At 32.7% G+C, this 15,199-nt stretch overlaps 2 protein-coding genes across 2 annotated transcripts; both read left to right on the top strand.

Annotated features, from left to right (window-relative positions):
* The first annotated feature begins 1,596 nt into the window (after window positions 1-1,596).
* On the top strand, window positions 1,597-6,542 carry LOC104904539 (hypothetical protein). The gene is made up of 2 exons (XM_010692812.4): window positions 1,597-2,083; window positions 4,843-6,542. Exons 1-2 carry the CDS (start codon window positions 1,702-1,704, stop codon window positions 6,216-6,218), a joined length of 1,758 nt encoding a protein of 585 aa, XP_010691114.2. The 5' UTR covers window positions 1,597-1,701; the 3' UTR covers window positions 6,219-6,542.
* A 6,515-nt stretch (window positions 6,543-13,057) lies between these two features.
* On the top strand, window positions 13,058-14,264 carry LOC104905027 (hypothetical protein). The gene has a single exon (XM_010693471.3). The coding sequence runs from the start codon at window positions 13,506-13,508 to the stop codon at window positions 14,094-14,096; it is 591 nt and encodes a 196-aa protein (XP_010691773.2). The 5' UTR covers window positions 13,058-13,505; the 3' UTR covers window positions 14,097-14,264.
* Window positions 14,265-15,199: the final 935 nt, after the last annotated feature.

Raw genomic sequence — 15,199 nt, 5'->3', positions numbered from 1 at the left:
CTAGAATCCAATTACTTAAATAAAACATTTACTCGATCATATACATAGATCATATATATATTTTCACAAAAAATAAATCATTTGTTTGCTGAAAAATAAGCTGTAAACGAACATTTTTTAAAAAAAGAACATTTGTTTATCGAAAATAAAATAATTTTACGAAAAATAGAACATAATTTCTGCTGAAAAAAAGCTTAAAACGAACAATTTATTGAAATATAACATTTGCTTCTTGAAAATATAAAAAATTTCACGGAAAATAGAAAATATATTTTTGTAGAAAATATGCGTAAACGAACATTTGTTGAAATAGAATATCTGCTTATTGAAAATAGAACATATTTTCTCTCTCAATAAACGAACATTTATTGAAATCCACAGAAATAAAACATTTACTCTTCGAAAATGAAACAAATTTACTAGATACATTGTATACGCGTTCTTAGAGGTGGCAAACGGGTCAGATAAGGGTCGGGTCATAATCGGGTCAACTTATGTTCAGATTACGCTCGGGTCGGGTTCGTTCGGGCACGGGTTAATATTGGGTCCATGAGATTTCGGGTCATATCAGGTCGGGTTATATCGGTCTTTCAATCTCGCAAATTAAAAAAACACATATAAGACTAATGAGAGTAAATTAAATAATTATTGAACATCAGTGATTAAATCATATACTTATAATATTTCATGACAATATTTTCCTTAAATTTGTTTAAAAAGTAACGAATATGACAACTTTTCGATTCGGGTTGTGGTAATCATTTTCGGGTCATTTTCGGGTCGAGTAGATTCGTGTTCGGTCGGGTCGTATCCGGGTCTATTTTAATTCGGGTCGGGTTTCGGATCGTATTCGGTTCGTTATGCTCGGGTGAAAAAACAAGTTTCGATTGTGCCAACAAGTGCGGGTCAATTTTCGCCGGCTATACGCGTGCTCGTGAAGCACCATAGAATTTTCACTTAGCATGCATGAGACCAATGGACCCACTTTTATTATTCTTTCCCTCATTACTAAAAGACATATGAAATGTCTCCTTTTTTCCTATTTATTCCACGATTATGTGGGTTACAGTAAACTAATAAAACATAAGAAAACAACAATGAAAGTGAATTCATAAAACAAGGTTAATATAACGTATCCCTATTCAAAATCCCTTTCCTAAAAGTTTGATAAGTCAACAAAATTATCTTTCACTTAGCTCATCGCATTAATCATTCCCGAGTTAGTTTCTGACAATTAAAACTTACTCCCTCCGTCCCATAATATAGTGCTTGTTTCTTTTTTCACGGTCTCCAAAACGTAACTTTGACCTTTAATATCTTCAATTCCTTATTAATAAAAAATATAAAAAGTTGATATTATGAAACTACACATTGAGACGAATCTAACAAGATCCTACATGAATATGTTTTTTTATATATACAAATGAGAATATTCGGTCAAAGATTTTAAAGTTTGACCACCAAAAATGAAATAGGCACTATATTATGAGACGGAGGGAGTAAGAGCATATTGGTCTTCTACATCACTATCTATCATTAATCATATTTCTCTTATAGTCTTATCTACATATTGGTACTATTATTTATAACCTTACCCCTCCACATACATTTTCACAACTTTCGGGAACTCAAACTCTCACTCCCTCAACATTCATAAATATTAGTTCCCATATCCTTTTCTAGATATATACCTAGCTAGCCATGGTGGTCGAAGGCGGCAGCGGAGGCGGCCGCAACCCCGGCTTTTTATTACGTGTCTTAAGGGGCCAGTGGTTCATGGTGCATTCAGCTCTACTAGTGTTGTCGATGGCAGGGGCCACTTACATGTTTGGATCATACTCTAAGGACATAAAAACATCCCTAGGATATGACCAAACTACCCTTAATCTCCTTAGTTTCTTTAAGGATTTAGGGTCCATCGCAGGGATACCCTCAGGGCTATTATTGGAAGTTACCCCTCCTTGGGTGGTTCTAGTCGTTGGTGCTCTCCTCAATTTTTTTGGTTACTTCATGATGTGGCTCGCCGTTACTCATCGCATCGCCAAGCCAGCTGTTTGGCAAATGTGCATGTATATTTGCATAGGTACGTGGTTAATTATAAGTAGTCTAGTAATTAAGATATAATCTAATCATATACTACAACATCTATTAATAAATACAAAGCGCTTTGCGTGAGACGTCTCAGGATCATTTAGAATGATTGAAACGATTATGGACTTAATAAACAAATATATATTGTAGGATAACTGACAGATGTCTAAGTTGAAAGTTCAATATATAAATATCTGGGTTAAATTAATACTCCCTCTGTTTTTTTTTTTTATCTTTCTCACTTGGAATCTTGACACTATTCATGCATAGAGAGAATTTTCTCAAATGTTCTCAATTTATAAGAAAAAACATAGTCATGTGGGGTCTTGTTTGATTCGTCTCAATTAGTACTTTATTAATATTCAATCGTTATAATTTTTACTAATATATAATGAAAGATATTTAAGTTTTAAAACGTGTATTGGAAGACGCGCACAGAAAAGTAGGAATGATAAAAAAAAAACAGAGGGAGTAAATGTTAAACTTAAATTGATACTTGTCTCCTCAATTAATGTCCAACATATTATTGGAATGATCAGGATTCTAATCCTGGGCAATGTCCTAAAATTCGACGTGGTACTCTACTGACTTACCACCTCTTCCTCCTATATTCTTTTTGTTAGAATTTTGAAATTAGACGTAATATATTTTTACCAAATATCCTTTATTTCCATGTATATGATTGACTTAATATATCATCTTAACAATCATACAAGAATGTACCATCTTATCTTCACTTCTTGGCTCAGATATACCTTTGAAAAGTATTACTAATAGGATATTGGCATATTGCCTCACCTTGTGCAGTTGCATGTGGACCACCATACGACGATATTTGATGTGATATACAATCTTCCAAACAGACCATGCAGGCCCTTTCATAAATCACAGAGTTATTACCGTAAAAAGAATATGGGCCTTCTCTAGCTTCTCCCATAGGCCATAAGTGCCTGTTGCCTTCTGCTGTCCTAATCTCCGTTTTAATTTAAATGTTACACTTTTAAAATCAAGGGCTCCTAGACAATTTTTGGAGATTAGGAGAGAGATAGAGAAAGAAAACAAAAAGGTCCCATGTGATAGGAGAGAGATAGAGAGAAATTATTACCCAAAATGAAAGTGTAACATCTCATTTGAAACTTCTTAAAAGAGAAAGTATAACATCTAATTTGGAACGGAGGAAGTATGAGTACGTTCTCTTTACCTTTAATTTTTAGAAAATGTTTACTTGTTTTTATCAAAATTAAATAAACTATATCAAATTAGAAAAATTCATACCACAAAACAAAATCTTCTTGATTCTATTTACTATTTACAATATATATATAAAAAAAGAGGGGGGAGGTAGGATCTAGGATACACTGAATACTAACCTTAAGCTGATTCTGAAATCCGTCCTTTTTGCTCATGTTGCAAATTTTTGCTAATTTTATGTTTTTTGCTAAATTTATGTTTTTGCTCATTTTAAAAAATATTTGCTCGTATTAGCAAACTTTCGCTCATTTTACGAAGTTTTTGCTCATTTTACAAACTTTTGTTCATTTTATGATTTTTGCTCATTTTATATTTTCGCTCATTTTAAGAAACTTTTGCTTATTTTATAAATTTTTGCTCATTTGATGTTTTTTGCTCATTTTATATTTTTGCTCAATTTGTGTTGCTCATTTTATGTTGCAGTTTTCAGTTCTAACCCTATTTTATAAATAGATGAATATATGAACATAAATAGAAATTTTTATCAATTTATAAGAATTGATCAATCAAAAAACATTAAAATTTTGGTGTTCAGTATAAAAATGATTGGAAGAATAATTTAATTTGGACCTAAAACTCTAATTGTAAGAAATTTGTTTGTTGGGGGGATATTGAAGAGAGGGTATTGAGCGTGTTGATATACAATAATAATTATATTCTAAAGTTGCCAAAAAAAAAAACTTATTTTAATTTCAAGAATGCTAAGTGATAAATGGTGTCTTTGTTATAGCTTATTGTCATATTAAAAAATCATTAAGTACTAATCAACTACCATCTATTATTAGACATATAATTTTGTACGGTTGTACCAACAACAAATATTATTAGTTAGTTAAAGCAACTAATTAATAAGGGTTGTATTTATCATTTTCCATTAATAAGTTAGAGCTATTACTCCTTCCGTTTCAAATTATAAGGCATGTAAATCACTTTTACGCATATTAAGAATTTAGTTAGTTTTAGTTAGATTTACATAGGTAATAAGAATTGACATTAAATATTGTATTGATAATAGAAAATAACCTATAATCTTATTTTGATGAGTATAAAGTTAAATTTATTTCCACTGAGAATATAAAATGCCTTGTAATTTGAAACAAAATTTTTTAACTAAAATGTCTTATAATATGAAACAGAGGGAGTATTTATTTACTTATTGGCAATCAATATGCCGATTTTATGGTGTAACTAGATATACAATAGATACTCTACCGACTTAGATATTTATATTACATTTTCTTTAGCATGGTAAAAAATATTTAATGAATGGTCAACCACTATCACAACAACACAATAACTCTAAGGGTCCAATTCAAGTAAATTAAATGCATCCACACATAACCATACTCCCTCTATTATCAAATTAACATCAAGTACTATTGTTATTAGTTAAACAAATAGGAAATCATATAAACAAAGGACTCTATACATAAGGAAACATATCAAACGACATATCCTATACAATATTTCCTAACAGTCTATTTATACTTTTATATATAGGTGCAAACTCTCAAGCCTTTTCAAACACTGGTGCACTAGTTACTTGTGTGAAGAACTTTCCAGAAAGTCGAGGAGTGGTGTTAGGCTTATTAAAAGGGTGTGTTGGTTTAAGTGGTGCAATCATAACCCAACTCTACTTTGCATTTTATGGTACCAAAAACTCCAAGTCACTAATCTTACTTATTGGTTGGCTACCAGCCGTTATTTCATTCGCATTTTTACGCACCATCCGATTTATGAAAGTTACTAGACACAAAAATGAAGTTAAAATCTTCTATCAGTTTCTTTATATCTCCCTTGGCCTTGCTAGTTTTCTCATGTTCATGATCATACTTCAAAAAACTATGACTTTCACTCAAGGTGAGTACGTAGGAAGTGGTGTCGCGGTAATTATTTTGTTACTTTTACCTCTTTACATTGTGATCAAAGAAGAGTACAAAAAGAGTAAAAAAGAAATGGTAAAAGGTAAGGAAGATGACATGGGAGATGACGTAGTTAAAAATGTTACTAATTCATCGCGTCACACTTTTAGAGAGGTAGATTCTTGTTTTCAAAACGTTTTTCGGCCTCCAGAACGAGGGGAAGATTATACCATACTACAAGGGCTTCTTAATATCGACATGCTCATTCTTTTTCTTACTATCATAAGTGGAGTTGGCGGGACACTGACTGCAATTGATAATTTGGGTCAAATTGGGACATCATTCGGATACCCGACTCGTAGCATAAACACATTTGTGTCCCTAGTGAGTATATGGAACTACTTGGGTCGGGTCGTGGCGGGTTTCTATTCGGAGCATTTGTTAAAGAAGTACAAATTTCCAAGGCCTCTTTTCCTCAGTTTAACGCTCTTGTTATCTTGTGGTGGGCACCTTTTGATTGCTATCAATCTGCCTAATGGGCTTTATGTTGCAACCGTGATTATTGGGTTTTGTTATGGGGCTCAATGGCCTTTACTCTTTGGCATAATATCTGAGATATATGGGCTTAAATACTACTCAACTTTACACAACTTTGGAACATTAGCAAGCCCAATTGGGGGTTATATTCTCAATGTGAGATTAACGGGCCCATTATATGATAGAGAAGCCACAAGGCAAATGAAGGCTTTGGGCCGGGTCAGGCAAAAAGGGGAAGAGCTAAATTGTTTTGGCACAGAATGTTTTCGGTTAGCATTTCTTATAATCACAGGAGCAACTATTATTAGTATGCTTTTTTCATTGATTTTAGTGGTCAGAACAAGAAAGTTTTACAAGAGTGACATTTATAGAAAGTTTAGGGAGGCGGCAGAAGCGGCGGAGGTTGAGACGGTAGGCGGCGTTATAGTGCCGGAGAATGGGGTGAAGAAGTCGGAAACCAAGGTGGAAGGAGGTTAGGAGTGTTTGGTGACTGATTTGTAACAACTACTTATATATATTGAAATGAGTCAGTGACATCTACATAGTTATGAAAATTATCCAAAGAAAAGAAATGTATAACAACTAAATCAAAAATAGACATAAACAAGGATGTTTTAGGGTAGCCTAAATCTTAGACATATCACAATAATATGCATAGGACTGGCGAATTGAGCCAATTATTATTACTGTAACGGTCCATTTGGTAGTCGTTAATAAATTGTAGTAATGGGAATGCATTTTAAGTGTAATTTTATTAGGGAAGCACTCTTAAAATATCCATGGCGAGGCATTTTTTCTCTATAGGCAAGCAATCTCACCTCTAAACTTGTGTTTTTGTCTTCAAGGGGAAGCAATTTTCATTACCACGCATTACCACCTACAAGGTGGTATTGGATGGGAATGAAAATTCAAGAAGGAAAGTAGACACTTTAGGATAAATTAACATTACCATGGGAATGAACATGATATTTTTCACAAACTTACACACAAATTCATTCTCATTACCACTATTTATGACCGACTACCAAACACGCCGTAAGAGTATCAAGTTTTTAAGATGAACATTTAAAATATTAAGTATAGGTTAGCTAGGATGACATAATGTATAGTGCCAAATCGTGTGGACATATATACTTAAAAACTTTAAGACATTATATTACATGCATTTATGACGAGCAATCCTTATTGTAGTACTACTAATAGTTTTGGACATTACATGCATCAAGATTTATGTCTCCAAGCCTGCTCTTTTCAGCACTAGTTGCCATTTGCAGCACGCTATAGCTTTGTCCTTCACATGATTCAAATTCTTTTCATCTTTCTCTATATCTCTCTACATATAAATAAGAGAATGTTGACATGAACAACATTTTCTAGAATTTATTATTTGATGAGTTCGTCTTATGATTTACGAGTAACAAATTTATGTATAATAGACCAGCGGTTCAGGATAAACTTAAACATGATTAATAAGCCTTTTTTACTTTCTGAATAAATAAATTATTCATGTTATCCATGCATGGAATTATTTGTACGTTGTTGGTTTGAGATTGGAATTTAAGTATGTTTCTATGTAAGTCAGTAATGTACGTTTATATAAACATATTAAGATGAGAATAGTGATGATATACTAGATCATTTTATGTTTTATTTATTTGATACGATGTGTGAACTGTAATGATACTCCTCTTATCATGCATTATAGTGATGTGATGTGATATGATGTGTGAACTGTGAGTCTACGATATTTATAATAATTACTCCCTTCGTTTCCTAGAGATCTTCCCTCTTTCCGTTTAAGTGCGTTTCCAAAAGATCTTTCCTCTTTTACTTTATTCCTTATTTGGATTTTTTTTTCCTTTTTACCCTCTTATATCCCTATCATATGGTCCACCATTACATTATTAATTCAATTTTACTTCCTTTCTCTCCTACTTTAACCCCTTTTTATTTGTTTATTTATCTGAACCCCTTTCTCTCTCCTACTTTACCCACCCCACACAACTTGATTCTCATTGGTATCTGTTGTAACAATAACAAGAGGAAGATCTTTAGGAAACGGAGATAGTAATAAACAAGGAAATTTTCTCATTTAAATTCCATTCAATGGGTCTTTAAACCTATGTATTTAAGGCAATTTATCCCTCTCACAACAATTATAAAAAGAATTATTTTAAAAAATTTAAGTATATATAGAAATGATTCTATATTTATATGATTGGTTAATGGGTAATTGATTCATTAGTTGTGCCATGTAGGATTTAAAATAATCAAAGTTGACCTAGTTTGACTAGAGGCTCTCCTTCACCTTTATCAGTTTGCTTCACACCTTTACCTATTTTCCTTGAATCATCCTCAATCCGCATTTAATTCTCCCCTTTTTTCCTTTCTCCCTTATTTTTATACCTTGTTTATCCTCTTTCCTTATTGACACTTACGTTGAATAAGTAATTAATATCTGGAAAAGGAGAGTATAATCAGGAGAAAGATGAAATTTTAGGGGATTTCAAAGGATTTAAAAAATAATTAAAAGGAAAACACATGCACGCATAAAATCAAACAATATTCGTGGAAAAAAAACTCAAATACATCTTTATCGTTAGTTTTATATATATAATAGATCAATCCGGCCTTATTTTTATACCTTGTTTATCCTCTTTCCTTATTGACACTTACGTTGAATAGGTAATTAATATCTGGAAAAGGAGACTATAATCGGGAGAAAGATGAAAATTTTAGGGGATTTCAAAGGATTCAAAAAATAATTAAAAGGAAAACACATGCACGCATAAAATCAAACATCCATGGAAAAAAACTCAAATACATCTTTATTAGTTAGTTTTTGATAAATTTGATACGACTGAAAATGGGCATGGGCAACCTAGTACGGAGGAGAAGAGTTCGGTCCACATACAAGCTCAAAGGAGGTTCCATACTAAAACCAATTGGCAATAGTAGGAGTAGCTCCTCTAACTTATATTGTGGTACTTTCTCTCCTTTTTCTCCAATGTGGGACAACTCACATGTGCACAACATACATGGGGTTCAACACTCCCCCTCACATGTGAGTGTCCTTAGAATTAAGGCATACTGGTAGATGCCCAATATGAAAGGCCCATCAACCTTGGGCTCTGATACCATGATAAATTTGATACGACTGAAAATGGGCATGGGCAACCCAGTACGGAGGAGAAGAGTTCGGTCCACATACAAGCTCAAAGGAGGTTTCATACTAAAACCAATTGGCAATAGTAGGAGTAGCTCCTCTAACTTATATTGTGGTACTTTCTCTCCTCTTTCTCCAATGTGGGACAACTCACATGTGCACAACATACATGGGGTTTAACATTTTTATATATATAATAGGTAGATCAGTTCTAAGATATCCATTTGACTATTAGGCCTCGTCAATATATATGAAGTATATATGATTCTCATGTTACGTGTTTGATCATGTTGTGATTTACTTTAAATGAAATGTAGTGGCCACTTATCAAGGATATCTTGACCTAGTGGTTAAGATTGAGATATTGTGAACGATAGGTCACAGGTTTGAATCCCCCCTCCCCTTCTTTGTACCTTGTACCGCCTTTGTGGCTCATATGAATCAAAAAAAATGTAGCGGCCACTTGATAATTTAAAGACTCTCTCGCGTGCTCGTAAAGAAGTTCTCCTCTATGCTCGTAAAAGAGCACCTTAAAGACAAAATGCCATTTTTCTCTCAAAAATCATTTTAAGGAGAGTACTCAATTAATAATTTCACATTTATATAAGGGGGTCTATATATTATAACATGTTGTACTTTTCTGTCAGAATAAGACTAACGGTTTCAAATCAAAAACTTTGCATAAATTTGGAATTTATTTGTTGAATAAGACTATGTTTCTCCTAAAATATAAATTACCAAAGATAATCAAAGTGTATAATGTGAATAGTAAACACTATACAAATGGTACAATTATTTCTAAACGAATGAAGTATAAATCATCTTAAACTACCATCGTATGTCGGATCAAATAGTTTAAGGGCGGGCATGAAATCATAATAAGATCCCAACTATCTAAGTTTTTGTCCAAAAAGGATAGCAATATCTTGCAGACATTAAGGATTCAACTCGATTACATTATTCTAGATTACAAGATAGTAAGATTCAAATTAGACTTCAATGACGATGATATTGCTAGTAATTACAAGCTAATAAGGATAGACAATAGATAGTACAACAAAAGGAAGCTAAGGAAAAATAGTCGTGAAACAAAAACCCTCCAAGGGAAGCAATCCAAAACAAGGGCGTTACTTATGTTTGGCAAAGATACATTCCCCTCACGCAAACTCAATAGAAGGAAAGATTAATAGAGAGAAGCAACAAATATAACGTTGGAAAAGCTACTACTACAATTACAATTACATACACAACACTCCACCATTTTCATATGATATATACATACTATAGGCTATAGTACGTAACTAGTAGACATGGTTATTAGACAGGGTAACCCAATGACTAAAGGATTAGGGTTAAATGGGCTTTTATTATTAGACAGAGCTTTTAAAGAAAAGGCTATTATAGGGCCGATAAAGAAACCTTATAGTTTTGAAAAATCAAATAGGTTTTGTAAAAACGAGTACATATTCAGATTCACATTCATGTAAACTCATTTTTGGCACTCTTTGTCTTATTTTTCTTGCTTATTTGCCGGTCCGTCCATTACCGACCCGTTATATATCAGCCCACTATCTATTTGGCCCGACTCACTACCGACCCTTTATAAGGCGACCCTCTTATAATCCGACCTGCTTCTGACTCGCAGTGACCCTGACTCGACCCGCCCAATAACCAGGTATACTAACGAGTAAGTAACATAGACAAGAGACAGAAATTGGGGGGGTCACGTACTAAATTCTTTGATCTGCAGCATCTCTTCCTAATTGAATTGGAATTAAAGTGCTTCTTCAGTGTCTTTCTCTCGTTTACCGTTTTCAATGCCCCACTGACCCCGTTATGACATCTTTACAGGTGCCGCTACTCAGGCCAGCTCATGCCTCACGCTTTTCATTTACTCATCTTTTTTCATTTTTCAAATTTCGAACTCTTTTGCCATCAATTTTGGAGTACTACTAGTCTACTACTACCTTTGATCTACAATTAATTCAAAATAAAAGCTGTGTGTGATTTATGAATAATAGTATTGGTTTGAGGAGTATCATGGGACAAAACTGTGTTTATTTCTAGTGGATAGATGTAATCAGTTATGGGTTGTTATGGTCTTATGGATGTTTTTATTCATGGTAAGTCTCTTCTCTCCTTTTATTTTTAGGTTTTAGTTTTTTTTTTGTTCTGTTGAATATAATTAGTATCTTTTTATGAGTTTTTTAGTTTATGTTGTGGAGATCTCCTTATCTTCTATGGGAGTTATGAGTATGGCTTTTTTTTTTTGTTTTTAGGTATGAAAAAGTGTTCTCATTGGTTGAAGTTTGAAACTCAACATGAAGGTCTTGAAATCTCGGATGCGATAAACATGGCTCGATCAAAAATGCTCTTCTCAAATTATGTTAGAATGATTAACTTCCTCATCAATAACTACTTGATTCAGCAAATACAAGAGGGATGGTTGTACCGCTCGATCTAGTTCATTGTAGTTTATTCGAAGACGAATTCGATTTAACTTGTTTTGTTGTGTCTTGTTTTTCTTTAATATCTATTGTAGATATCGTTTAATTATTTGACCTTCGATTAATGAAATTTCTCTATAAAAAATATTATTAATGACAAAGCCGGAAAAAAAATTATAGAGAAGATAATTAACCTACGCTCTTGATAACATTTCAAATATTATTAAGGAAAAATTGTTAGAAACTACCTATTAAAAACACTTTTAAAAAAAAAAACTACCTTATATCATGTTTATTTTACAAAACTACCTTATAAGTGGAAAAACTTTAAAAAGCACTACCAAATTCATAATTTTCTAACTATGGTTAACTACTCCCTCCAATTATCCCTCTAATATAAGATTATGAAAATACCCCCTAAATTCAGTACGTTACAATTACGATATCATCACTTTCTTGATCACTTGATGCTCTATCTCTCAAATATACATGTGGCAAGCACAAGCACACCTTCTCTCCCCCAAAAGTCAATCCTAAAAACAAACCAGCAGTAAAAGTGTCTAGAAGAGCAAGCTTTGCACCATCATCAAACCATATTCTTCATCATCATAAACGACATCAATTCATGACCCAAAACCCAATTTCTATCTGCTTTTGTTACTCATAATGAAGAATTAATTGATGAAGCAAAAGGTTGGGAGAAGAAATTACACAAACGATTTAAGGGGGTATTCAATAGTTTAACGCTCCTGTGAGGGAAATTAGCAAAGAGGGGTTGGGGTAGTTTAGTAATCTTATATTAGAGTGATAATTGGAGGAAATAGTTAACCATGGTTAGTAAATTCTGAATTTGGTAGTGCTTTTTAAAGTTTTTCCACTTATAAGGTAGTTTTGTAAAATAAACATGATATAAGGTAGTTTTTTTAAAAAAAGTGTCTTTATTAGATAGTTTCTAACAATTTTTCCTATTATTAATGACAAAGCTTGAGTTTTCTCATTGAGCCACCAATATATATATATATATATATATATATATATATATATATATATATATATATATATATATATATATATATATATATAGTTTTAGGAATCCGACATGCAAAATAAAGGAACCTAACTAGACATGAAAAGGAAACCTAACTAGAATCAATCTTTAACAAAATATATCTCCAACACAGCACTACTACTTTGAAAGTAATATGCAATGTTTTTCTTACATTAAGAGTTATAGAGATAAAATATTACCAAATAAATACATGATACGATATAATAAATGTGAAACTGTTAAATTAGTATAATGTTTTAATTGATATAAAGTTAGAAGATGTGATCTAAAACCCAATATAGACCACTAATGGTTTCCAATTAGAATAGGGCATGATATTTTTTTTCAATATATAATAAAATTCTCTTGAAACAACGTTCTTTGAAGAAAAATCGTTAAGGAAAATTGCACTGCCTTCATTTATTTTCGATTGTACGTTCTATTTTTGCCGTCTCAAATGTACAACTTTAACCATTAATATTCAACTCATCAGTTCTAATAGTTTCTTAATGTTCTATTTCTAGTGGGTTAACTACCCACCGGATAAATGTAGCATTGCCCGTAGTACAACCTGATCAAGCCATCAAGGTATAATATTTCGCTTGAAATACTACTTCATTTATTTGTTTACATGTCTTTCACACATTCATATCAACCTAATAAAAGTCTCTTTTAGTTTAAGCTAGCTAGTATCTAGCTAGACACATACCTTAGGAATCATAACTAAAAGTCCTTTTTTTGGGGGGGAAGATTTGTAAGAACAACAAAGACATTAATGCAAATTCAAGTTCAAATTCTTCCAGCTGCAAAAACATGCATCTATAAACACAAAACCTATCCCATGCATATCCACAACTATACCATTTATATTATATGATCACTGAAAACGTCTTTATTGCATGACAAAAATCCTTCCTTTTTCTTCCCCTTTAAACCACGCAATACACCATTTCATCTTCACACTAATATATCTCCAAACTACTATGTTTTTATCTATCTAGCTAGTTTGTTTTTTTTCTCCTTAAAAACCCAAAAGAAAAATCTTCACAAATTTCATGCTTTCTTTCTAATAATAATATTAACTTCATCATCATATTATTATCATGAGTACTAATTCTACCAATACTACCAAACAACAATCCATGCATCATATATCATCTTATCATGAAACTTCTTCATTAACCACCAATAATACTACCTTTGTCCAAGCTAACCCTTCCAACTTTCGTGCCATCGTCCAGCACCTCACCGGCTCTCGTTCGAAAAGCGGCACGGCTAAGCAGCCTGTTTTGGACGTGGATAACACCGCAACCGCAGCTTTTAAGCTTCATGAGAGGAGGTTGCAACAAAGTCAAGGTGGTATTAAAAAGTTGGACATGATCAAGCTTAATGATAATAGTCCTCGTTATCATGGGCCTATAAATGGGCTTATTAGGGCCCGAGGTGGGAATGAAGTTGCTATGGTTTCACCTGTTTCAACTTTGGATGGGCTGGGCCTTGGGGTGGGAAGCCCAAGCCCAAGGAATGGCCCTAGAAGTAGAAGTAGTATGAGTGAGGAAGAAGAAAGGGTTGTTATTGCTGAAAAAGGGTTTTATTTGCACCCGGTTAGTCCATTAAGTTGTAATCTTAGAGATAATGAACCTCAACTCTTGCCTTTGTTTCCTCTTCATTCTCCTAGAGATAATCAGGATTGAAATTAATTAATTGTGCTTAATTAATTAATTAATTAGCTCTATGATTTTGTTTATTTTTACTATTATTAGTAGTTGTTATTGGAAAATATAGAAGTTAATTTGTCCATCAAATTTCTAATATATGGTTGTCTCATATATTATTATTCAATCAATAAGATTTATTAGGTATATATGTGCATTTTATGACAATGTAGAATGACATATGATTAATCTATTAATTTCTTACTTAATTGAGATTTTCTTTTGTACTCCCTCCGTTTCCTAAAGATATTCTCTCTTTCCGTTTAAGGGTGTTTCCACTTCCCTCTTTTGCTTTATTCCTTATTTGGCAACACAAATTTCCCTATTTACCCTCTCATGTCAATATCATATGGTCCACCATTACATTATTAATTCAATTTTACTCTATTTCTCTCTCCTACTTTAACCCATTTTTATTTGTTTATTTATCCTAACCCCTTTCTCTCTCCTACTTTACTCACACCATGCCCCACACAACTTGATTTTCCTTGGTATCTATAGGAACAGTAAGTGGGAAGATCTTTAGGAAACGAAGGGAGTATTAAGTAAAAGTGTTGGGTGTTTTTGATTAAATAGATCATGAAGGCCTATGATTAAAAAGGAGAGGGTGATAATAAGTTAGTTGGATACGTTGGAAATTTTATCATAGAGATGTTAAGACTTAAACTCGCGTCACTTGTTGAATATGTATTATGTGTGTTAATAATATTTAGGTAAGGCGTTTAAATATGGAACAAATTCTTTTTTAGAGGACATAGTAGATAGAGTGATGTTACATATTTTTTTGGCTAATGATAATATGTCTAGTATTTTTTTTTGTTTTTTTTTTTCAAAATGACACTTGTGTGAACAATTCAAAATTATTCACAAAAGACACATGTTTGCCTATATATGATTAGGGTAATTATTATGCCAAGAAATTTTTTTATTAAAGTTTACGTCTATACAAATATATCATAAATACGATAAGATGAAGATGCATTGGAAATGATTTCAAGACGAATATTTGTGCCTTCGATGATGGATATATCTTGAAACTCTCACCAAGCTCACAGCGACAACTCGGTAAGGACTCATCAACT

This window comes from Beta vulgaris, chromosome 9, assembly GCF_026745355.1.
Source record: "Beta vulgaris subsp. vulgaris cultivar EL10 chromosome 9, EL10.2, whole genome shotgun sequence".
Taxonomy (NCBI): domain Eukaryota; kingdom Viridiplantae; phylum Streptophyta; class Magnoliopsida; order Caryophyllales; family Amaranthaceae; genus Beta; species Beta vulgaris.
Note: the sequence above shows the minus strand (reverse complement) of the source record. Positions and strands in the feature narration are given on the sequence as shown.

What these genes read in the sequence shown, in the direction of transcription:
- LOC104904539 (XM_010692812.4), top strand. Translation starts at nt 1,702, where the DNA reads ATGGTGGTCGAAGGCGGCAGCGGAGGCGGCCGCAACCCCGGCTTTTTA. An exon ending in GTGCATGTATATTTGCATAG is followed by an intron (nt 2,084 to 4,842) that starts GTACGTGGTTAA and finishes TTTTATATATAG; the next exon opens with GTGCAAACTCTCAAGCCTTT.
- LOC104905027 (XM_010693471.3), top strand. Translation starts at nt 13,506, where the DNA reads ATGAGTACTAATTCTACCAATACTACCAAACAACAATCCATGCATCAT.